Source organism: Paraphaeosphaeria sporulosa (genome assembly GCF_001642045.1).
Source record: "Paraphaeosphaeria sporulosa strain AP3s5-JAC2a unplaced genomic scaffold CC84scaffold_17, whole genome shotgun sequence".
Lineage (NCBI taxonomy): Eukaryota > Fungi > Ascomycota > Dothideomycetes > Pleosporales > Didymosphaeriaceae > Paraphaeosphaeria > Paraphaeosphaeria sporulosa.
The window spans coordinates 470,288-494,392 of NW_017253376.1; the positions used below are offsets into that span (position 1 = coordinate 470,288).

The 24,105-nt window shown below is 47.2% G+C and overlaps 9 protein-coding genes across 9 annotated transcripts; 6 read left to right on the forward strand and 3 right to left on the reverse strand.

The window, feature by feature from the left end:
- Window positions 1-207: 207 nt before the first annotated feature.
- Window positions 208-1,947, forward strand: CC84DRAFT_1234085 (HET-domain-containing protein; the record flags this gene model as incomplete). Its single annotated transcript, XM_018183803.1, has 1 exon — window positions 208-1,947. Exon 1 carries the CDS (start codon window positions 232-234, stop codon window positions 1,945-1,947), a length of 1,716 nt encoding a protein of 571 aa, XP_018029227.1. The 5' UTR covers window positions 208-231.
- Window positions 1,948-4,714: 2,767 nt separating this feature from the next.
- CC84DRAFT_1050765 (uncharacterized protein) lies at window positions 4,715-5,572 on the forward strand (the record flags this gene model as incomplete). The annotated part of the gene is made up of 3 exons (XM_018173473.1): window positions 4,715-4,837; window positions 4,892-4,906; window positions 4,958-5,572. Coding segments are annotated over 3 exons (753 nt in total), but the record flags the coding sequence as incomplete, so codon positions are not given.
- Window positions 5,573-6,805: 1,233 nt separating this feature from the next.
- Window positions 6,806-6,985, reverse strand: CC84DRAFT_1105681 (uncharacterized protein; the record flags this gene model as incomplete). Its single annotated transcript, XM_018175108.1, has 1 exon — window positions 6,806-6,985. A coding segment is annotated over one exon (180 nt), but the record flags the coding sequence as incomplete, so codon positions are not given.
- A 3,415-nt stretch (window positions 6,986-10,400) lies between these two features.
- On the forward strand, window positions 10,401-12,145 carry CC84DRAFT_1191704 (cytochrome P450; the record flags this gene model as incomplete). Its single annotated transcript, XM_018181200.1, has 10 exons — window positions 10,401-10,602; window positions 10,651-10,719; window position 10,800; window positions 10,837-10,897; window positions 10,983-11,185; window positions 11,393-11,606; window positions 11,715-11,789; window positions 11,845-11,928; window positions 11,976-12,041; window positions 12,095-12,145. 10 exons carry the CDS (start codon window positions 10,401-10,403, stop codon window positions 12,143-12,145), a joined length of 1,026 nt encoding a protein of 341 aa, XP_018029230.1.
- An 857-nt stretch (window positions 12,146-13,002) lies between these two features.
- On the forward strand, window positions 13,003-14,340 carry CC84DRAFT_1200432 (FAD/NAD(P)-binding domain-containing protein; the record flags this gene model as incomplete). Its single annotated transcript, XM_018181664.1, has 1 exon — window positions 13,003-14,340. Exon 1 carries the CDS (start codon window positions 13,066-13,068, stop codon window positions 14,338-14,340), a length of 1,275 nt encoding a protein of 424 aa, XP_018029231.1. The 5' UTR covers window positions 13,003-13,065.
- A 2,144-nt stretch (window positions 14,341-16,484) lies between these two features.
- On the forward strand, window positions 16,485-16,955 carry CC84DRAFT_1132384 (uncharacterized protein). The gene is made up of 2 exons (XM_018175931.1): window positions 16,485-16,666; window positions 16,727-16,955. The coding sequence occupies exons 1-2, from the start codon at window positions 16,636-16,638 to the stop codon at window positions 16,855-16,857; spliced, it is 162 nt and encodes a 53-aa protein (XP_018029232.1). The 5' UTR covers window positions 16,485-16,635; the 3' UTR covers window positions 16,858-16,955.
- Window positions 16,956-17,308: 353 nt separating this feature from the next.
- On the reverse strand, window positions 17,309-17,946 carry CC84DRAFT_1105555 (uncharacterized protein; the record flags this gene model as incomplete). Its single annotated transcript, XM_018175102.1, has 2 exons — window positions 17,309-17,679; window positions 17,739-17,946. Coding segments are annotated over 2 exons (579 nt in total), but the record flags the coding sequence as incomplete, so codon positions are not given.
- A 1,097-nt stretch (window positions 17,947-19,043) lies between these two features.
- Window positions 19,044-20,094, reverse strand: CC84DRAFT_427898 (Metallo-hydrolase/oxidoreductase). The gene has a single exon (XM_018186192.1). The coding sequence runs from the start codon at window positions 19,972-19,974 to the stop codon at window positions 19,063-19,065; it is 912 nt and encodes a 303-aa protein (XP_018029234.1). The 5' UTR covers window positions 19,975-20,094; the 3' UTR covers window positions 19,044-19,062.
- Window positions 20,075-21,596, forward strand: CC84DRAFT_1132389 (S-adenosyl-L-methionine-dependent methyltransferase). The gene is made up of 4 exons (XM_018175932.1): window positions 20,075-20,451; window positions 20,507-20,675; window positions 20,734-21,006; window positions 21,058-21,596. Exons 1-4 carry the CDS (start codon window positions 20,405-20,407, stop codon window positions 21,397-21,399), a joined length of 831 nt encoding a protein of 276 aa, XP_018029235.1. The 5' UTR covers window positions 20,075-20,404; the 3' UTR covers window positions 21,400-21,596.
- Window positions 21,597-24,105: the final 2,509 nt, after the last annotated feature.

Below are 24,105 nucleotides of genomic sequence, written 5' to 3' on the forward strand. Positions count from 1 at the left end.
CCAAGCACTCATGTAAACTTTTTATATGGGCTCTCAACGGCTTCCGGAAGAAATGTACAAACGAACAGGTGGAGGACTGGAAACTTCACGCTAGTATTCCATTTCATGCTATCGACAGCAACTCGCCTGACTTTAAGTTTATCTTGTTCTTTTGGGCTCTTTGGCCCAACGAGGGTCGTCCTAATCGTTGGGAAAACCTGAGCTTGTTATCCGTTATTGCTGAAGAAGGTAATGATGATCAATCCAAGTTGCCGAAGTGTGCTGACGTGGAATGTATATAAAGGAAATCCCGCAAGCACTATCATCCCTCGCAGGCCAAGTGTGCGAAAGTCTTGGTACTTTGATGACTCGATCCTCCCAGAGTTTATCTCTACGTGCAAAAGAGACCACGCTGTGTGTAACATTTCTCAAGACCATCGGATGCCAACGTATCTCCTTAAGATCCCAGAAGACACTGCTCCTGAAGCATCCATCCAGCTTGTGCACCATGCACCCTGCGTCGGATACGCAGCACTCAGCTATTGTTGGGGCGGTGATCAACGAATCAAACTCACTGTCGAAACTGTGGCGGAGTTTACAACATCTGGAATTCCGTGCTCGGATCTGCCCATGACTATCCAAGATGCTATCACGACGACTAGGAAGCTGGGACTGCAGTACGTCTGGATCGACGCGCTCTGCATCATCCAAAATGATCCGGTCCATACTAGACGCGAGATTGACCTGATGCCTAGTATCTATCAAAATGCTCAAGTCACAATTTATGCCGCACGTTCCAGCACGGTAGAGCAAGGCTTTCTCTCTGATATCTTCGTTCCAGGAAGAGATTCTCACTCTTTCCAAATTCGAATCCGCGGACCGGATAGTCTCTCTCGCCCAGGCGCTCCTGTTTGTCCCTCTGACCTACGAGGAGCTGTGGTATGCTTCAGCGACGATAATGGGTCAAACGTCAACAATCCCATTGAAAAGCGAGGATGGACCTTTCAAGAATTACTTCTCAGTCCACGACTCTTGGAGTTTGGTGCGTATCACACAAGCTACAAATGCCTTGAATTGGAGCTTTGCGATGCAAATTTTGCACAGCTCTATGACGGGCGATCGTCAGAGGCATTCGAGCTTGTACGCGTTTATTTTCATAAGCAACAAATGGGAGGGGACCTGAAAATCTGGGAGACAGCAGTGCGCATGTATACAATGCGACAGCTGACGAACCCTATTGATCGGCCTTTGGCGATTTCCGGTATAGCAGCCGTGCTGGGACGAATGCCGGACCTTCAGGGGAAGTACCTGGCAGGACTGTGGAAAGATGAACTGCCGTTGCAGCTTCTCTGGGAGATTATAGATCGCAGAAAACCTCGGTCAGCGGAGTATCGAGGCCCATCTTGGTCGTGGACGGCCGTAGATGGGACTGTCGCTTTCCTTGATCATATTCCCAATGGGTCACCAGACCGTGATCTACAGATATTGTACACGGCGATCCAATTGGAAGATTCGATCGTTCCACATGGAGCAGTGAGCCAGGGCTCATCAATCACTGTTCGAGGATGGATCATACCAAAGATTGTCGCTGAGGGTGGCAAATCTTTGATAGATATAGGCCACGTCGGAGATGCTACGGATGGCTGTCAAGACGAACCTTCCTCGGTGACTAGATCGAAACCGTGGAGACCAGTAGGTAGATATGGGCCTATGCCGCTGATACATCCCGACGCCATGGACGAGCTTACTGACGGAGCCACGGTATACTGTTTGGAGGTCTACCCTTTCGACGAAAAGACAGATATCGCGCCGTATGGACTTATTCTTGCTGCAGCTGTCGGGTGTGAAGTTGGTTTTAGGCGGATTGGCACTTTCAGGTTCTTCCCAAGAGTAGCGGGAGCGCGCTTTGTAAGTTGTCGACGACATTTGTCAGGATTGCGCGGCTTTTGCACTGGTTTCGACGCTTGACTAACTCTTCCTGGTATTGTAGACGTTGCCAATCGAAGAGGATGACATCGATGTGTACAGAGAGACGCAAAAGACCTGGATGAATGGGGCCGAGCTGAAGGATATCATCATCATATAAAAAGGGCGGGAATGCCTATTCCCTATGAACGTCAAGCTGACCATGGCTAGACATAATAGGCGCGAATAGGTTCATATTTGCTACCCTCAAGCGTCTTTTTCGGCGTAGCAGGAGTGAGGTATCGGTTTGTAGGGTAGCTCCGGATGAGTTAAGGAAGGTAGAATGGGGCTATATAAAGCTTGCTAAGGGAGTATGGAGAATTCTGCGTAGACCAAAGAAGACCTGCGATGATGTTCATCACAGGTAGGAGCAAGCACCATATCGCTCGGAGAACTCAAAACTACCTAACAGGGTGTTGTGCAATATTTAGAGCCAGAATCTTTGGTGACCAACCTCTGACACTTTCATCTCTGGAACAGTGCTTCGACTAGCTAGTCTCGTAATCTTTCCACGCATAGTCTCAGACTGTAAAATGAACAGAATTTAAGACTCATGTTCGGTCTAAGTGCATTTCTCTGTGCATTCTTCTTCAAGTTCGTTTTTCGCGTGATCCAAGCAGTAGACTAGTCTCGTCGCTGCGGAAGTTGAAGTGATTCAATGAAAGCCGATCTACTGAAAGACGATTCCTATCAAAGTTACCGAATCATGCCAACTTATATGTGGTATGGAAGGCAGAATTCCATCCCTTCGTATGACTTAGCAGCGCGGGCTGAACATGCTCTCAGCTAATACTTCCTGTGGAAGCATAGCGCTAGACATAGATGCGCTTAAATGCAAAAGAGGGGGCTTCATGAGCATTATTAGTAGCGTGATGACAATGGTAATGACAATACATCAGGTCATCTAGATTGCAGTATCTCAATGGGGATTCCTTGCCAAGCGGTGGTTATTGGCGAACCAGTCAGCTCGCAAAGAGCCGAAACACAACGATATGGAAGCTGAAGCTTACTGAATCAGCAGTATAGGACCTGAGTAGAAGTAATGCTTAAAAGGGCTCTTGGTGTCGCGAGATTGAGGCAGTTCAATCGATATCTTCAAACCCAAGACCTTTATTCAGACCTTCAAAACGAGCTTCAACTATGCAGGTCTTCGGAATTCTTCTCACCACTATCGCTATGGCGTCAAGCGTTAGTGCAACTCCAGCTCCCGGAAACGCCAATGTTGCATCAGTTGCTGCTAATGCGGCTGATGCATGCATTGTGGGGGAGAACTATTGTGGCTGGTACCTCAAACAATTGGGTGGGTGTTTCTACACTAAGGTATCACGTTTCCAGCGTTAACAGAATGATGTTCAGGATTCGCTCCTACTGTGGACAATGCTTTGTACCATTGCGTAACCCCTGGCAGGGCAGACTGGGTCGCAACCTGCAACAAGTGTGCGGGACCAACCGCTCATTGTGAGGGTTGAGGACGAGTGCTCGTGGAATGATTGTAATGTTGACGGGAACCGCCGATCCTTGGCCTTGGAGGAACGAATGCACGGGAAGATCTCAAGTTGTATGCTTTGGCTAAATTCTTCATTGCTGTTCATCACTAGGTCTTGTTCAACACCAGATCGAGTGAATTGGCACTATCACTGGAAGTCTAGCGTTCTCTCGTTTAGCAACTTAAATATTTTACGCACTTGAGCTCGCGGGACTCTGACAAATGTAATTGTGAAGTCCGTCGCCTCAAGGACAAAGGCATACAATGATCGGTGCGAAAATTCGTGCAACCCGGCTAATAAAGGACTTTTATCGCGGAACGCCGAAGGAAGCGGGCCTTAAGCCTGAAGAGTAGCAGGTACGGACCCATGTCGCTGATACATCTTAACGCTATCAGCAGGCCCATCAAAGGTGCGACAATGCCCTGTTCCAAAGAATATCTTGCCGATACAGAATTTACAAATGGACTCAAGATGCCCATACCGAACGGTGGGATGGATGTCAGACGAACAGGTACCTCAAAATCCATCGGAAGGATCTGTAAATCCTTCCTGCAAGACCTTGCTGCAGAAGACCACCACTCATACTACCCTTCCAAAGTAGTGATATTGTCATGGTAGCACATGAGAATCGAGGACATTGTTCTAGAGACATATAAGGTGATGCAAAGAGCATGGATGGACGGCGCTGATATGAGAGAGGCTACTATGCTCCAAAGGAATGTGAATGGAAATCCCGTCTCCTGTTTTGCAATGCGCAACTAGGAAAATCCTGCTAAATGTCAACCAATAAAAATATATCATATCAGCCATGGAACTCGAATAGTAGTTCGCAAACGAGTGAGACGTTCTGCTCAAATAAGCGAGAACTCAATCAGAATCCGTCATATCTGGGCATGCCTCGACCACGTTCCAGGGCCATCGAGCCATCGGGAACGAGTTTTGCGCCACGTGAAAGTCTTTTCTCACGGATTCTTAGGCACCTTCTAGTTCGAAACGGCTACCACTCACGAGACAACTCATATTGAGGCGTCGCTGCGTGCAGCGTTCGGAGCTGTGTCCGGTGTCTCACTGTTCCCTCATCATGATAATATTCGACATCAATAAATCACGTACACGTTAAGAGCAGCGCCCAGCGGCTCTTTGTTGCACGGAATGTAGCCTTAATATTGCTGGGCGTTTTATACTCCTTAAACTTCTTGGGTGACCACGCCGTTATGAAGCTTCCACATAACATGCTAGGAGCCACCTCGATCGCTCTGGAAAATCGTGGCGGTGTCGTGCAAAAGCCTGCGAATCCAAACAGTCTTACTCTCGAAGCTTGGTCTTCTGGCTACTTGGGTGGCGCTCTGGTTATCATGGCATGCATTACCGTCGCAAACATGCGCAAAGGTGTACTATTGCACAAGGTAGGCGTTCTCAGGAGATTCTCCTTATACGACGACCATTGACCAGATCACCAGCTTGTTCTTCTCGAGGTGTGCAAATTAAGTGCATATAGTTCCAGTCCATCGTGATAACATGAGCAGCTTTTCCTAGCTATATGGCGCAGCTTCTGGCTATTCTTACCCCCGCCCACCTACTCCTGGTGGCTCTCCGTGAGCGGTATGCTTCTTGACGCATCCTGGTCACTCCACAACGTGATTGCCTGGATGAAGGTCACGCCATTTCTCCCAAAGCGTGGCAGCCAGCTCTTCATTGGGACCCTGATCCTTGCGCAGCCATTTTGGGTCCTAGAGGTGTACGCTAACTTCGCGTACTTCCACGGAGGAAGCGTTCTCTTCCTCAAGACCCGGCCGTGGGAGGCTTTATGTCGAGATCCATGGTGGCTCTTCGCCGCTGGGGTGCTCTTCTGGAAGATCAAGACGCAATATGAGATGAGCTTCAAGGAGATCGTCGGCATCTCCCCTCGATTTGGGATCATGATGCTCGCTGCGTTTCTAAGTGTCGTGTTCTTCGTCCTCGACATCGTGTCCGCAACGAACAAGTTGAATCTGGGGCTGCCCAGTGGTATCAATCCGTTCTGGAAGGTTTCATCGGTGTTTAAATGCTTGATGGACTGCGTTATACTGGACGACTTTAGGACCGCGATGGAGCGGTTGCGCGCATACAAAATTAGCCACATTGGGAGCTTTTCACAGGATAACCCTAGGCAAACGCGAGATGATGGTGGTCTTGTGAGAAGGTGGGAAGAGGATGAGGCGAATGCACAACATAACTTGAGAGCCATGAGCTTTGGCTGTGGTGACTGGGTCGAGGTGCATCGCCCTGAGGATGTGGGTTCAAGGGTGAGATGTGCAGAGCATAGGATTCCCAGTCAGCTTCATCGGGAGATGTCTTGGCCACCAAGATTCGGAGCTCAGCGTCCGGAAGGCACAGCATTTAGTGATATTCACTATCTCGAGGAGATCGTTCCTGGTGCATTGGATGAAAATCTGGTGAAGAGGATGGAACCTTCAATGGGAAAACAAGACTTGAAGTACAACGTTGGGTCTGTTAATGGAAGCTGATCAAGGTATTTATGGAGCAAAATAAGGGTTGTAGCTATCTGGATCAGTGTGGAGACTTGATTTACTGTTACGCTGAGTATATATACCCCCTACAGTGATCGAGGCAAATGTTGAGAAGTATCTGTAGTCTACATCCTGGTTCTCTGGAGCGTGAGTTATCTTGAGCTAAACTATGCAGCGATTTGCAATTTGACTTGGTTTATGGAGGCACACACTCCGCACACGTTTCCTCATTTCTGTTCGAGTGTTCCATGACAGGAATGCTCCGCAAAACGCTCCGGAATCATGTGAACACTCTCTGCCCCAATCTCCGCATCCATATCAGCAGTCTCGAACTTTCCCTCCCAATTGGAAATTTCTGATTCCCCCCGGATGATACTGGTTTATCCCCATTGCAATGAAGATGAGTAGTGCATCAAAGATACCCAGGAATATCTCATGACTGCAAATATACCCATGAAAGCATTGAAGGAACTCAATAACTCACACGCGACGGGAGGGAAACTACGAAGCTCGCCGCATATAGTCCGTAAATGTGTTTATTCGAACACGTATCCGGCGCCTGCGCTTTTGGATTCTCTTGTACGCGAGCGCGGAACACTCGAGCGGCGTCAACGAACAGTCCAAAGAAAATGAGCTACACTACCAACCCCACTAGGATGAAGAACTGCCCAGAAGAGATGTTGTCTCCGCTAAGGGCTAGGGTTGGTATCGGGAGCCTGCGTCAGGAACGATAAAATGTCCCCGCCAACGGAGATCTTCGTGAGCTACGTGCGCAGGATGAAAATCTGTGGGTCCGCCCCAAGCGGGAGTATACTATGACCCACTGCCAACAAAGTGGGCGCAACAATGATACAGACAATATGACTATACACACGTCTTGCCGAGGTTCTCGTACGCGGAGTACGCGCAAGCAATGTAGCTGAGGCCGCCGAGTATGAACCAGATCAGGAACCAGGCGCGCGTTCGGAGCATTTGGTAGTTGTGGAGGAAGGTCGTCAAGGCGGAGAGGACGGCGAAGATAATAGCGGCTGCGAGGGAAGGCGTTCGGGTGTCTGGTTGGGAGATTTAGGATGGAGATCATACGCTGGTTGAGAAAAAGAATGCTCATATGGCATAAGAGTACCGCTCGAGTTCCTCGAGAGAGGCATATTGATTGTTGTAGAGGCGACTAGTCGGGCTGGAGAAGCTGTTTTGCAATATGGCGGATATAGTGAATTTTGTCGTGTAATTGGCAAGGACGATAAGGAAATAGCTAAGATGATCTGCCTCTTATCATCGTAAGAAGACTTAATTAATTATCTCCTGCGTTCTAAACTTCTATTCTTGCCAGAACATTACGCATGCGTTGGTACCTGAGGACCACTGCATTTCCTTGGATGGACTCATTCTACACTCTCGGCATCATTCACGACGTATCCGTTTCTTCTTTTAGAGCTTTGTAGTCGAACTGAGTATAAAGCGCGAGAAATACTAATGTTCGTAGAGGAAACTGTACAATACTATACCTAGATTAGAGTGGTGTACGAAGAGGATACACCCCTATAACCTAGGTGAGGGGCGACAACATCAACCCAGTGCATGTCACCACAGCTCCGCCAGATCCCAGTGATGCGTCTCTGTGAGTGAAAGAGAAGCTGATATTTTTGTAATGCAGATGGTTAATTGGGTGTAAGAATCGTAAGGCCTGCGATGTGAGCATTCTAATGTACTATGTCCCTGATTGGTACAGTTTATGCGAATTCTATGGGGCAAATAGCATTTCTTTGCTGGGATTGGGATAGGAGATGTTGTTGGCTTTCGAACACAATAGTGATTGTTGGGTTCCCAGTCTCGTCCTGACGACGCTTCTCCACCCTTTGAAAATCCCAGGCCGTATAAATTTAGATGCGAATGTAGATTTGTGTCTAATAATGGCAGTCACGAAGCAGGTGGTATTACGAGAATTCCATGTTAGTATGAACGACCTTTTGTCCGTAGACACTGTTGAGAATTGTGGATCTTCTCAAGTCTAGCCCTTCTTGGCTTTACCAGTGTTGTACTTCAATTAGGGAAGAGCCCTGGCCACCTTGTCTACAATTTCCCGCGCCTTTGCACTGCTTGGATCCTTGTGCCCCAGTTTGCTGTTATTGGGGTTCCTCTATACAGTGAGCTTATGAGTGAAGAGCACACCAAGTACACCAATAATCTCGTATGTGCCATGTTTCTCTGTGTTAGATTGGCGTCAGCCTGCTTCCTCCTCTCCTCAAGTGAGTACTAGGAAACATTCCACTGGCCCTTTGATGTTGAAGCTTCTTGTACAGCCAACTTAACTTTATGTATGATTGTCTCGCCATCGCAGGTGTAGAGGAACATGTTTAGGCTCCGTTGGTACATTGAGAGGAGGTTAGTCAACGCAGTCCCTATTGTCTCCTTGCTCGTGAAAAAGAATGGATGATGATCACCATCGGGAAGGATCGCGGTACATTCTTGAACATCCTTCGACGCTAATGCGTTTAAATCTGTGGAGTAAAATATCAACAAAAGCAACACAAAATGTAGCAGAGAATGAGCTTACTGAGGAACATGTTACCCGTATGCAAGGTTGCAAGATTAGTTTTGCCTTTACCGGATTGCGCAAGTAGGTAATTATGCACGACGCTCTTCATCTTAATGATTGGGGTCGGAGGTAAAGTGTCCGGGCCGATCCAGTTAACGGTTGCCCCATTGCCTCACGCAGTATCCGGTCCCCATTCTGGAGGAACAAATAGCTTGACCCCAATCTTCCATAGCAACGTCGATAAGCTTGAGCTCAACGCTGTGTATGGTGCCATAATAGTGTGGACGATCATCGCATTGTTGTATGCCAATGCGTTGACTGGACCCGTGTGGTCCGATCCTCTTGATAATGATGTTCCTGGACGGGTGCTGTATAATGCAGGGTCCTGGCGCACAATAAAGGTGATAGTGAGCCTCTGGGCCGATGCGACATGTTGTAAACTCGTTGATCCAAGTCGGCCAGTCTACGGACGTAACACATCTCTTAGCAAGTATCGACGCAGAAGACCCCTCTTAGGTTACGCACATCCTACTATGCCATGTTGACAATGCTGAAGACGTTACTCATCATGACTTGAGTCCTGAATGCCGATGGTGTATTCTTCGGATGCCTTGATGCGGAACATCTAGCTTTCATGGTTCAGCTCGATTGCAGGTACAAAGCGAGTTTATAGTCGTTTGAAGCTTGTGTAATCTCGGCTTTTCTCCTGTCTTGATTTCACGTAGGCCAGATAGTACCTTGGTAGTAGAAAAGGTGGTGGTCGGATTGTTTCATAGCATGGCACTATTTCCAGATTTGGCTCAACTTGCGATATGCATTTCCCAAGCTCATCTGTGTGGAAAAATGAAAAGAGTGCAATTAACGAAAGCAACGGAATCATGCGCATTATTGTCTTACCTCAAAAAGGCGTGGTTTGGCCATGAGTAATCACCTTGACTTAGTAACGAACCCGCGTACGGCTTGGGGCTTTTGGGTTGGGCATTGATGATAGTAACCCTCCAACTAATCGCCGCATATACGATTTGACCGATATATTTAGTGGTCATGTTAAAATTTTGTGCCATACTTCGAGGTGCTTGCGAGCCTTGACGAGCTAGTCTCCTGGACCTGCTGGTTAAGCATATTCGGTCCAAGCAGATCAAAATGGACCCATGCATCTCCCGCAATGACAATTCACTATCCAGTAGGAGACATCGGCACATCTATGAAGTGCAATGTAGCAAGCTAGAGAGAATAAGTCTCGGTTAGCTGCCCTGCCCTCAATTTACTATATGTGTACCCTATGACTTGTTCGGCATTCGAAGCGGATCGCGCACATAACCTAGAACTGCTACGGTTAAAGCACTATTACAGACCTTGACTACTTTACCCGTGCACAGAACAGCCCCTACCTGACGTGTATAAAAGCATTGACATAACATCCAATAAGTTGGCCGACGCTTTCCTCGGTGCAACAGGACGACAGGCACCCATGGGCATACTGGCCTGCGTAATACAGCCCAGATCCACCATTCAAGTGTTCACTCCGAACCCGGCGTGAGGGGCCGCCAGAAGATCTTTGGAGCAGCATGTGTCTTCGCTTTGACAGGAGCCTTTCTAGAGCGGATTTCTCCTTTGTGAAGGCTTTACTTTCCTTTTTTCCAGATAGAATCCCGGGGTAGGTAAATAGTCCAGAAAATTCGTTGGGCATCAAGCAAAGATTGGAAATGGAAACCCTGACTAGATGTGCAGTTGCTTCAGGTCGCGTATCTTTAGCTTTCGCCTCGTCAGTCGCCTTCCGTGGTCATCGGTACCGAATTCTAATAGCGTGCTGCTAACTGCAGATCATGCTTGTAGCCTTGCTCTTATCGTGTTTCGCTTGACACGCGCACAATAGAGCCCATCTCAGTCGGAGCGGACATCTTTTGCGTCGCCACGAGCACAATGTATAACACCAACCCAACACTCGGATTGAGTATCGTCCTTGCGCTAAGAACGGCTGTTTCTGTGCATGTCGTATGGCAGTGGCGGCGTTTGTCCCACATCCCTAGGCCTTTCTCGGCATCGCTCTCCAAGTGGTCGATGCTTAAAGAGTCATTGAAGGGAGAGCAGTCAAACTCATTCCAGGTGTTGAATGATAAATATGGTGAGATCGGCGTTGCCCTATGATGGCCCGCATTGACGCGCGGTGAAGGATCACTGGTTCGTGTTGGACCCAATGAGCTCATCACGAGATCCAGACGCTCTGCGAAAGATGATGGCGGTTCGATCAGAATATAAACGAGATCCTTGTGAGAGAAAAACTAGCTTACAAAACCGGCTCGAAAGACTGAGAAGCCGCAGGGTACAATGGGATGAAAATCGATCCCTGACGCGACAGGCTGTTCTCGATGCGAGACGAAATTGCGCACAATCAACTGCGGATCAAGATGGCCGCTGGTGTAAGTGTAAGTATCTTCTGTGGTTTCCAAGGCTGAAGCTTTGAAACGGCAGTACTCCGGAAAATAAAACGAATCTATGGAAGAGTCAATAGATGGGCAGATTGAGGAGTTCGTCCACTTATTGAACGAAATTTGTCTGTCAACAGACGAGAAGTGTCGACCAAAGGATTTCGCTGAGAAGAAATCCTTCCTTACACTGGATGTGATGAGCAAGCTAGCTTTCGGGGAAGCGTTCGGCTATCTTGACCAGGACAGGGACGTCTACGACTACCTCAACACAACAGCGACGTTTATCCTGATCATAATGGCACTTTAAAATCTGCCTTGACTAGCGGATCTACTTCACTCGCGCCCTCTCCGAAAACTGATGCCGTCAGACAGTGACAGACTTGTTTTTAGTGCTTTCATTGGGTAAGACATCTACAGGATCTAGAAACAATCGATGCTGACATTTGCATCAAGCGTCGTGAAAAGGGTCGTGACCGAGTGATTCAGTCCCACAGCCGGATCGCGACGCGACATGCTGGGTTCTTTCATCCGTCATGGACTCACGCAAGAAGAAGCATCTGGCGAAGCTTTGCTGCACGTAGTCGCTAGTAGTGACACATCCGCAGCAAGACTTCAAGCTGTGATGTTGGGCATTCTGACCTATCCGAGCACGTACAGAAGGTTGCAATCAGAGATCGACGACGGAATTAAGACCGGAACCGTCTCAGGCCTGATACGGGATTCTGAGGCACGCCGATTGCTACATCTCTAAGCGGTGATCAAAGGACTACGACTTATGCCACTAGCCTCTGGGGCATTCTTCAAAGAGGTGCCGCCAGCCGGAGACATAATCGATGGCAAGTTCATTCAAGGAGGAACGCAAATAGGGTCATCACCGCTGGGCGTACATCATCCCAAGAAGATTTTCGGACTGGACGCGAATCTCTTCACCTGAGAAGTTCGCCGAAATGGTGAGCACAGTTGATCTCGTGTTTCACTTTGTAAAATTTCAGTGCCCTGGCAAGAACTTCGCTTTGATGGAGGTCAGTTCTCTGCTTATTTGTTAACAAGATTGGAGCTGATCGCATAGTATCTGTTACCGCGATTCGACTTTTCTATCACTCGGCCCGACAGACCAGTCAAAGTATCGAATGCGGTAAGATCGAATGATCTTCCCGCAAGCATTTTTAAGTTGACCAAGCACTGTAGGGAATTTGGATTATGAAAGACTTCTGGCTTAGGATCGAAAAACGGGTCTAGTAACGAAAAGAGGGGAACCCCTTGCGATTGACCTTTCACATTCGCTGCCAGTCTCTCCTGCACAATGAAGGAATATCGAAATCCCTCATCTTTGTCTCATTGATCCAATGATCATCTAATGCTTCGTGGTCGGGTGAAGCATTGTATCATCTCCTATGTCCTTCTTCCTCCGCAGTTCTAGCAGTTCCTTGTACACCCAAATCGGAACGGTAAGACCGCCGGGCTCTTATAACCTCCAGCTCCCACGCTCCTCCCACCGACGATAACGTTATCTTTGTGACTCGTGGCCGATCCGAGATTAAACCAATTCACATTCGCGACTCGATCTCATACGTCAAATGCAGTTCATTTGATTCGCGATATATGATTTTGAAACCCTCCGCCGGCAATCCTTTTGGCAAATCATACGCAAACTCGCTGAAATCATCAGATGTGCTGCTGGCGATTGAGTTCAAATCGATGTACGAAGACTTGTGGGTTCTGTTATGTCTACTAAGATGAATATAGCAAACTCATATAGATAATAATGTTATGGAGCACCAAACAGGATAATGGTCTAATTAGTGTAATTGTAGATTGCGGACGGCTTCGGATGTTGCCTAATACCCGAGCATACGCTATGACCGTTTTCAAGTCACATTGGGTATAGCATATTCGGAGGTTGCCTAAGCTCCGAGCACGAGCTATCACCATCTTTTTCAACTCATATCGTGCATGGCTGACTGGACGACGATGTAGAGCATGGGAAACGTTCCCAATACCGGAATTTGTTTGCCTCCGATGTAGATATTGAGGGTGTCAATTGCGAAGTATTTAAAATATTAAGAAGCCTCCATAGCACATATCAGTAATTTACACGAAGATAATTAAAATCGGAAAATCGCTTGGTTCAAATCAAGTACTCGAGATTGATATCGAAAATGTCTACAGATACCCAACCCAAGATTCTCATCATTGGAGGTGGAGTGGGTGGCTTGACCCTTGCCCAAGGCCTATTGAAACACAACATCCGTTTTCATGTCTTCGAACGAGACGAATCTCAGTCATTTCGCGCCCAAGGCTACCGAATTCGTCTCGATGGAGACGCTGTCTACGCGCTAAAGGAAGTCCTTCCACAGCACACGTGGGAGAAGCTGGAGGCAAGCGCGGCTACAGAGCGCGAAACATCCGGAATCACGAAACTGGACGCTCTGTCTGGCGAGGAAATCATGTTGGGCCCTGGTGGCGGGCCGCCTGGAGGCCCAAACGGTTCGAAAGGCATCCAAGGACGGCGACATGTTAATGAACGACCAATGGCTGTTGATCGGACCGTCATGCGAGAGGTTCTTCTTTCTAATCTTGGGGAGAGCATCTCTTTCGGCAAACAATTTGAGAGATACGAGATCCACGAATCCAGTGTCACTGCACACTTCACAGACGGGACCTCGTTCAAAGGTTGCTTTCTTGTTGGCGCTGACGGGGTGAACTCGCGCGTGCGCAAGCAATATTTGCCCCAGCTTTCAATAGTTGACACTACTGGTCGCTGCATTTACGGAAAAACCATTCTCACGCCATCGCTGTGTTCTTCGATTCATCCAAAAACCCAGAGCGGAATGGTCTTGATCCAGCAAAGCGATCCAGACGGAACACCTCTAACGCTATTTCTCGAATCAATGCGGTTTTCCAATCCTGATGTTGTACTCATTCCGAACTCTAGAACTGGGGTCAAGGAGACAGTCCAAGATTACATATACTGGGTCCTCTTGTCGCAAGAGCACATCTTCAAGAACAAAACCGCCGATGTTGTTAGTCTTTCGCCCATCCAAGCTGCCGAAGTATCGAACGAATTGACCAAAGACTGGCACCAAATCGTCAGGCCAATAATCACGCAGCAGGACAAAGCTTCAGCTTCGGCTGTGCGCATTGTTACCGCTCTTCCAGACATGCCTCCCTGGATACCCTCCAGTCTAATCACCGTACTGGGGGATGCAGCGCACCCTATGCCTCCAACTGCAGGTTTAGGGGCTGTTAGTGCTTTGAAGGATGTTCAGAGCCTTCTCGCTGTCATCAACAGGGGAATATCTGAGGAAAGCATCGCGATATACGAGGAAGCTATGCGCAAGTGGGCTTCAGAGGCTATAAGAGGGAGTAGGGCCGGTGGGGTTAAGCTCTTCGGACAGGCCGAGTTCTCTCAGGCTAGACCTATAGAGTTCTAGTTACTATGAATTAGCTTTGAATTCGTCCTTTAATTGGTAAGGAGGTTTCATTCAATATTTTTGCTACGTAATCCAGGTGGAATAACAGTGCCTCACATCAGACATAGGCTCGCAACTAATGTCGAGGTTGCGATAGGCTAAGCCGATCTATAGATACAGTGGTCTAGTTGACTATAATATGCACGGGACAGAGACCTAGGGTACTTATTGTAGATATGTCGACTCAAAAGTATCATTCACGCGCCGGGGGGGAGGGGGTTTGTTTCGGAAACTAATACCGGTACCGGTACCTAGTACGTAAGCAGGAAAAAGCGGGATCAAGAGCCCGGGTCGTGCCTTACGCTTCTACATCATAACCCTCAATCGTTTCGACGACATCGCCGATATCGATACCTATACCACCATAGCGCTGTATGTCTCTTCGATCGAAACTGTGAGGGCCCTGATAAAGGAGGACACAATAGCGAGGAGGACTAGAAAATATGGGAAAACTCTTCTTCTGGCTCAAGAGACATGGCTAAAAATGAGTTCCTGATGAATAATCCAGGCCACGACCAGGTTCCGTTCGGAGTTTGCAGTGGATCAAAATGTAATGGTATCTAAAACTTCCGAGGTTGCCAAGTGGAACTGAAACTGAACTCATGCCTTCCATTTCACGAAGAATGAATTTCGAATTTGTTCGTCGGACCGAGAGACCAATATAATTCTGCGCCGCTAGTATCGATTTTCGATTTACCGATCATGCTGGATTCTAGTTAGTAAGATTGCCTTGGTACCTTCCTGGCTTTAAATTCGAGCTTTACAGCATAGTCCAAAGTTGCGAGATCTGCCGCCCTTGATGGCCACGCGCTGAATTCGAGCTGGCGACTACCATCGCCGTAGTGCAGATGCACTTCGGTAAGAAGTGGTGTAAAGTAAGAGTACCTTTTTGAGTAGGGTTTCTCGACCCTTAGCTGGTATTGAACTCTGCCGGACCATCCAGTCCAAGACCAGCCGTGATTCCAGTCCAATCCATCAATGAAATACGACCAGGCTCGAACCGGGATGCTTATAAGGACTGTGAATGAACGGTAAATCATACACGTGGTAAAACTCAGTGCTCCCGCCTTCCACTGCGTGCTATGTGAGATGTTCGAAAACTCCCCGTATCGCATTTGAGGAGTTTTGCTTATTCGTAAGCTTTCGACTTGAGTACTCTTCGATGCATGTGACGTATTGCAAGAATAGGCGGGGAACGTGTAATTTGTGTTTGGCCATATTTCTGAACGGCAGCTTCTCATTCCACCCGAACATTTTTGCTTGCATACAATCTAGCATCTTTGACCTGTGTTTGACGTGGGTTATTTCTAGCGGCGTAGTGAGGCTCTCATAGCAATTTTCCGCATTGCACTCGAAACAAACTTGTTCGCCGGTAAAACGAGCCGACGGCGACTCAGTACTGCCTCTTGAAACGTCCAGCCCCTCGTAAATCAAGTCTATCTGCGGATGGCGTCTTGTGGATCCGTCATACTCCATATGAATTGGTAGCGGCCCGAGGATGCTATCCGTTGTTGGCTCCTTGGCTGCGAGCTCACCCCTGGAAGGCCATAGGAGCTGTCTACACCGGCGGCAGCGACGAGGGTGAGTCCCGAAGACTCATATACAAGGTCCATGTTGAGTATCTGCTCACGCTTTGCATCGCACAGATACCTCAGAGTGGTACTGTACTGGAGATGTTTCAAAATGTGTAGATAATGACCGTGTAGATTATGACCGTGTAGATAATGACCGTGTAGATAATGACCGGGTAGAGGTAGGTGTGGCACATGGTAATGCCACTTTCTCAGCCATGAAGTCCCCATACAGCGCTAACGTAAGTTCAGTAAGCGCCTACCCGAGCGACCATGCGCTTAGGAAGACGCTTACCTGATATCTATTAGTGCTCGGCAGGGCTAGCCGATTGCTGCGCAATGACGGCGCCGGTCGGATGACTAAGGTGGCGTGACAAGCTGTAGGCTTTTGTTAATCGGCGACGTTGAATATCGGCGACACATTACTCGATTGATCAGGAGCTTTTCGGGCGCTTATATCGGCGAACTTGATCGCATAGATGTTACGATAAATACTAAATGAGAAACCTTTTCTAGATGATAAGTTCTTACCAACTATAGGTTCAACTATTCTAGCATCCCATACCCGCATCTGGGTCTACATACCATTATTAGGATCTGGTCTCGCATACCTTCATTGAGAACTACCAAAAATCGAAGAACGACACACAAACTTGGTAGTAACAAACCTCTTTTATCCGACATTATGTGCTTTCCAGCGAAGTGTAAAGTTTGCAGTAAGTATTATCTAGCATCTATATCCCGAAATGTTGCCTATGCTCATACGGATTGATTAGACAAAGCTTCTTGGCAGGGTTGTGGTCAGCATGTACCCAGGGTTATGAAACAAATTCCAAGCGAAGAATGGTGTACATGTGAACCTCAGGTCGAACGAGAAGGGGAGAAGTACCCCCCAAAAGCGCAATAGTCAATGTTTTGCGATCTATACGTGTGTTACGGAGGCTAGGACAAGAACAGCGTTGGAACAATCAATGTTGCGTTATATTATTGCGGTGTACACAGAGTGACTCATATATTCTCATTATATATAGCTGTATTTCCTACTTTTCGGGATTATAGAACTATAACAACTCTAAGTTCCTACATATCCTAAAGTCCTTGACAAGCTCGAGCCGTACGTTTCCTTGATACTAATAAGGAGCGTTTATGCATGCAATCGAGCAAGTCATAGGATTGGTACGTTATTTTCCCGTATCTCATAGGATTACCCAGGGTAAAAGGAGATTGCGATTGACTAGCGCAAAGGTAAGGTCCACTTCTCTGAAATGATTACTCTCTATTCAAGTGAGTTGATCTCTGAGCGCTTCTCCGTACCTTCGAAAGTGGTTTGAGAGTCCACTTCTTGTCCTGGCATTTTCTTACGCAGCACCTGCGGCAAAGATCGCTGCTAAGCTACCTACAATAAGTCCTACTACTAATGCCGAGCCGACAATAATACTACCTCTCGAAGCCGGGAATTTTCCTTGGATCACATAATGTTGTGCCTCGAAATACCGGTGGAATCCAACAAAGAGCATCAAGATGCTGACTCCAATGAATGCTGTACCTAACGACTTTCCTAGACGTCGCATCTCGTATTGCGAGTGCGTTCGCGAGTCCGCGGTGGCGTTTGTGGGTTTTTTGGAGGTGTCGAATTCCAGGGAACAGTTTAGACGGAAGAGTTGGGTTATCGCTACACCAATGGACGCAAGAGAAAGCGATGTACGGAGCCAGGCTAGAAAAGTACGTTCTGTAAAGGTGTCACAAAAGTTGCTCACTTACTTCCACCTGAAGCAGGGAAAGACGCACCTAGGGCCAGATAGTACCTAGCAACACTGCCCTTGTTCTCTAGTTCTACACTCCCCCATTCCCCCCAGAATCTGCTCCACCGCCCTGCGTCTCTTTTTACCGTCTCTCCTGTCCTTCTTTCGATATTTCCTATATGCTGTTGCGCTGGGCTTCTCTCCACAACTTCTTCGGTACTTTCATGCGTCGCAGTTACGTTCGTTTCCGAATTAGAGGCTTCGGCGTTGCGAGAGTGGACGGGCGATGTACAATCGACGTCTTGAACGGCGGAGTTTACAGGAGCTGGTACCTCAGCGCGGTGTGCATCCGCTGGGAAAGATGAATCCTATCTGTTGTTAGTGTAAATCTTCCCCAACGTGGAGCACAAAGATTATTCGATACCGATCAATAGTATTCGCCTATTTACGATCCCCTGTCGTCTTTCCAAGTAGATTCACCAGCGCTGTTGGTTTCATTTACACACCTATCGTTGTTGTAGGTGGAGTGCGTGTGTTTGCACACGTTTGTAGACAGCACTGGCATGACGTCAACACTAGGCTTAGATACGGCCTTAACCCTTATGGCTGGGCTGCGGATGTTGTGACAATTTGTGTGACGATTTTAGGACCGTAGGTATCGTGGAATGGAAAATATTTTGCAATGGAAAATATTGAAGGTTTACTGAAGTTGTATTACTGCGATTCTAACTGAACTACATAGCCATAGTGAGGTGATCGTCAGGGGAGTTAGCCTATTCAGAGTTTCCTGATTCAGTAGCTGAATTATAACGATTGTCGCGATCCTCAGGAGTCCATGAGGACTCGGTCCGAATAGGATCGATAGTAATGTAGATTGAACTGCGACAATTTGTGAATGTGTCAAGAGTGGCGAGCGTGAAATCTTATAATCCAAATCTGGAGCTCAGTCTAGTGACAGTATAATACTACGCTCATTTGCTTATAACTAACGAAGCTTACTTCTACCAAATCGAAATCTTCATAGAAAAATGCTACAGAATGAGGATATACCAGCAGAATAACTGGGTTTCGGGGAACACAAATTATTTCGTTGCGCAATAGGTGATAGACATAGATATTGCGTCGGCCATGGCGATTAACACGTGATTAAATGTCAACATGTGAAAAGATTGAGCGGGTGTTCGATCGCTCGAATTACCAACTTTGCAGACCTTATCATGTAAAGCATTTATTCGAACTGTCATCTATATGCGCAAACAAGATTGGCCCATTATTAAAATCAAATCTTCTGCAGTTTCAATTTGTTCGACGTGAACATGTTCATGGCAGATGAACGTTCTGAAGACACTCCCTACTACGAAGACACTCACCTAGTCCAAAGACTCAGGGACCTTCAATGGAATGATGAGAAACCTATATCCCTCTGTATTTCTCCGCGGCAAGCGGCCACCACGGATATTGACCTGAAGGGATTGATGTAGCAAGCGCGGTTCAGAGAGCGCAACATCCCTCTCCGTCCTCCATGTAACGAATTGGTCTTCTGAAACACCATTTCTGACGTGCTTGTTCGTTAAATTCTGTTCCTTCACCGTTGTATATGCTTTCCACTTCTGACCGTGCTCCGACAGTGCACGCGCTTCAGGCGGGTAGTCGTGTCCTGTGTAAAGACGATAATCCGGCGGCAAAGAAAGTAGCTTCTGCATAGAGCAGAAGAGTGCATGCGCCGAGCCACCCGGAAAGTCGCAACGCGCCGAGCCTACGTCGGGATTAAAAATAGAGTCTCCGGTGAAGACGCTTTCGCCGATTACGTAGCCAACGTGGTCTGGTGTGTGACCTGGAAGGTGTAGCACATAGGCCTCGATGCTGCCGATGGAAAACCGCTCGTCGTCGTCGAACAAGTAATCAAAAGCGGACTCCAATTCAGGTGAGCTGATGCTATAGCGAGCCGCTAGTGTGTGCTGCACGAGTTGGATTCTCTTGCCGATGCAGACATCGGCACGGGGCTGCCCACGATTAATAAGCTGTTGTTGCAGGTACCGAGAAGCCGTGAGGTGGTCCGCATGTACATGAGTCTCGAGAATTCGCGTAACCGAATATTTCTGTTCATCGATGATGGACAAGAGCGAGTCGGCTGTGGCGGTGCTTAAACTGTTGGAGGCTGGATCGAAGTCGAGGACGGAGTCGATTATGACAGCTTCGCGGGTCTGCGGATCGGCAACAATATATTGCCATGTGCTGGTCTTCGGCTCGAAGCATGGGTAAATCTCAGGTGTGTTGGACATGATCGATGGAAAGATTCGGCAGGGTGTGAGTGTAGAGTATATTGGTGTACTTTTCTTTGACTTTGTACATTCTCGCTATCGAACAGTAATGTCGCGTAATGCATGCGAGTCGATATTGTGACAACCCGCTGCGTCATAGCGCAACGGTTTTGATCGGCGACTTTCACGACGGCGACTGTCGCGACGGCGACTTCGGGGAACGGGAATTAGTCTATCGCTGCGCCACCAGCAGTCCTCAGGATACTCCTCTTTAATATAAGTTCGACGTACGCAACGTTTGTACCTCGTTATTGTCATCATACTTGTCATCATTCTTACCATCTCCCCTGACTTAATAACCCTCTTGGCGCCACCACTGTACTTTTCTATTTAAATGCATAAAATCTGAAAGCAAGTATCTTCAAAGAAGTTGATGCAGATTATCTAAGTGATGGCGGCAACCGGTTCTACACGATTGATCTCACATTTCCAGACCAAGTAAGCGTAAGCCGCGACTGACAAAAGTTGTACATTGGGGCTGACACACAGTTAGAGAACAGGAGCAGTATGGCGCAGGCTGGTCAGAGCTTTGGGAGAAGGGTGAAAGCAATTTGTGGGATAGAGGGTTTCCTTCTCCGGCCCTGACCGATATCATTGCTGAGCGACGAGATATACTGAGTCCGCTCAATGTAGACGGGAGTCGAAAGAGGGTTTTGGTCCCCGTAAGTTGTACGACGATTTCTGTGTGACGATTCTTTCCACTTACGACCGAAACAAAAGGGCTGTGGCAAAGGCTACGATCCAGTCATGCTTGCCCTGCACGGTTTCGATGTTTTGGGTTTGGAGATATCCAAGACTGCTGTTGCGGTGGCGGAACGGTACAGTTTCGAGCAAATGCAGAATCCATCGTGGGAAAATTTCGCCAAAGGAGAAACAAAGGATGCAGGGGAGCGAGGAACTGTCAGTTTCGTCGCTGGGGATTTTTTCGCAAAAGATTGGGAAGCAAGACTGCCGGACGACCAGAAGAAGTTCGACCTCATTTACGATTATACAGTGAGACGGTCCTTATTCTATATTCCGAAGCGTACGTGCTGACTGTTCCAGTTTCTCTGTGCCTTACACCCTAGTATGAGACGCCCATGGGCAAACCGTATGGCTGAGTTGCTCACACCAGGCGGTTTACTTATATGTCTAGAGTTCCCACTGTGGAAGGATGTAAGGCTACCAGGCCCTCCTTGGGGCCTTCAGGGTGTTTACTGGGACTTGCTGGCCTGTGGAGGCAATGGGCTGATTAGTGAGGGCAGAGAAGACACCCCCCCTTCAGTGAGCGATTGTGTCCAATTTGTGCGTGAGCTATATACGAAGCCGGAAAGATCCTACGAGCAAGGGAGAGGAGAGGACATGCTTAGCCTATGGCGAAGACAGGGACAGGAGGCGGTATTTTGATTTTATCCACGGTGATTAGGCAGACGGGGTGGGTCATATCGACATTACTTCGCCGGTTGAGTTGCATTTCATACTAGAACGAAAGCTTTTCGCTTAAACTACTGTGTACAAGGCCAAGCTTTCTACGCATATCTAGTGCCTCTTGTCATTCTACGTGAATGGGGATCTAGCAACTGGAGCCGAATAACATAGAATGTAATACTTTTAAATATAATCTATGCAAGTCCTTCCATTATATATAGGTAGCTATGCTTACTTCTAAAGACGGCGTTATTATTACGATTACATAGAAACACGATAGGGCCTGTCATGAGAGCAACGAGTAGAGACGTCTGCGGCCTAGTAGTAGGCTGCAGATTGATATTACTGCGTGCGGTATCTACGTGTATGTACAAGACGTTGGATAAGGAGAGAAGGTCCTCTTCCCCTTAGCCAACGTGGATCTATCATCTTGCTTCGTCGCGTGCCCTTACCAAGGGTAGCTAGCGCCATGATTCGACCTCAGCTAGTAGACGGGTCACCCGTATGCTGTTCTATTGGCTGGCCGCCAGCGCGCGATATCTCTGAGATATACTACTGCCAGCAGTATATCCATGCTTGTGTCAGATTCACATAGTGATTTAATGAATATCGGTGATCTGGAGATGAGATGGATTGATTGTTCAGTGTGTTGGCCGAGGTTCTATCTAGGGCGCCCTTTTGTGTGGGTCTTGGCAGATAACCTATCCTAGCCCTGTTTCGGCCAAGTCTCGATATCCTGCCTCCGGCCTCCGCCCCAGCCATCTGATAACAACACTGAGATACTCAGAACACGCCCTTATATCTGACACACCCCCTCAGCTCGGTGCGATATCGCTCCCTGAGCTGATTAATTGGGCGATTGATCGTCAGAGTACTCGGTGAAGGTAGTCCTATATCTCGTTAAGTGGTGCAGTTCTTGTCACCTCTATACTCGTCACGTCAACAAGACCTAGTTGATCGAGCAGGCCTTACCATTTATTGGCCGGCAATACCTTGGTGAGTCCATCGGCAATCATATCGTCCGATCTGATATACTCAACGGTGATTGTTCCAGCGGCGACCTCTTGTCTCAGCCAGTGGGTGTGGATATCCACATGTCGAAGCTTGGTCTAGAGTTTTGATACTTCCTGGGTTACCAGCCGAATTGTCTGTTTGTTATCACATTGGATTGTAATTGTGGTGCTGGGCAGGTTGATCCTTAGCTCCTTTAATAGTCGGGAGAGGTACATTGCTTCCTTAGCCACTTACGTGAGGGCTAGGAGCTCTGCCTTAGTCGTCGATGTTGTAATGGTATCCTGTTTGTTTACTTACTACGCGATTAAGCCACTAAATAGCTTAATTGCATATCCTTGTAAGCTTTTCCAATCCAGAGTATTGTTAGTAAATGAGGCGTTACTAGCGACCTAAAGGGTATCTCCGCCTCCTAGCTATAGGGCCTTTTGCCTTATTGCTCTAAGGTAGAGGAGTACTCGATTAGCTATATTATGGTGCTCTTGGCCTGGGTTTATAAGGAATTAGGCTAATCGTAATATGGCGAAAGCGATATCTGGGTGCGTTATTATGGTGGCAAATAGTAGGGATCCGATCTTCTATTAATACTTATTAACCTCTAATAGTAAGGCTAACCCTATGCGGGGCTTTAGCTCTACATTAGCTATAGGCGTATTATGTTAGTAGTCTATTTTATCAATCAATCATTAGATCTTTTTAATATATATGGCTTGCGATAGCTATATAAGGTTCTAGTCTCTCTATTAGATGACCTCTATGCTGAGAAACCACTATAGGTTATCACCTCCAGTCATAGTGTATTTATTTTATAGTAGGTTAACTGCTTTAGTTGCTACTACCTCCTTGTTTATAATGCTGTCCTTAATCACGCAGCATGGCTCATGTGGTACTATAGTAAAACTAAGGCTCTCTAGTATTGTAGTGAACTCCTTTTACTAGAGCTTAGGTGTGATATAGAGTCTATAAAGTGCCTTTTATAGCTTAAGGATGGTACCTTTATATTAGTATCCTACTAGCATCTTTATATAGACTTCTTAATTAAGTAGAGCATGTATGAAGGCATTAGTAACGTTATACTACTTAAGCTTAAGATTGTACTTAGCTGTGATTGCCATGAGTATACAAAATGAGTGGCTAGCTAGTATTATGGCGTAGATATCTTGTATGGTGATATTCTACTACTAATTACTATGGATGATAAGTCAAGCCTTACACTTTAGGAACTAATTATACTTATTTAGCTTATAGGTGTATACCCACATATAGTTGAGGATTTAGTGGCCTACCTATTTAATTGGCCTCTATTAAATCTTAATCCATAATTTCATCTAATAATGGCTAGTAAGATGTACGCGCTTAGCCTCCTTAAACTTATTATATATGGGATGATTGTTAAGTCGTGTACCCACTATAGGAAGTGGAGGTAACTCGTTTCTATAAGGCTTAATGCCCTTAGTTAATAGTCGTCTAATCTACGCCTTATTAAGGTGTTTACCCTAATAATTACCCACGCGACCTACCTGGGTACCTACCATGAAGGCGGCTACCTATGGCGTAGTTTTCATAGTTACTAGAGTAATAGTTAATTACTAATCGCGTATAACTAGTGGTATATTTTTATTAGAGAAGAGTTGCGCTAGTAGGGTCACTAGTGGCGGCGTTAATGGTGGTAAT

Coding starts and splice junctions, on each gene's coding strand:
- CC84DRAFT_427898 (XM_018186192.1), bottom strand. CDS start 19,974: ATGTCCAACACACCTGAGATTTACCCATGCTTCGAGCCGAAGACCAGC.
- CC84DRAFT_1132389 (XM_018175932.1), top strand. CDS start 20,405: ATGGCGGCAACCGGTTCTACACGATTGATCTCACATTTCCAGACCAA. Junction 20,452..20,506: donor ATCTCACATTTCCAGACCAA/GTAAGCGTAAGC, acceptor ACACACAGTTAG/AGAACAGGAGCAGTATGGCG. Junction 20,676..20,733: donor GAAAGAGGGTTTTGGTCCCC/GTAAGTTGTACG, acceptor CCGAAACAAAAG/GGCTGTGGCAAAGGCTACGA.
- CC84DRAFT_1132384 (XM_018175931.1), top strand. CDS start 16,636: ATGTGCTTTCCAGCGAAGTGTAAAGTTTGCA. Junction 16,667..16,726: donor AGCGAAGTGTAAAGTTTGCA/GTAAGTATTATC, acceptor CGGATTGATTAG/ACAAAGCTTCTTGGCAGGGT.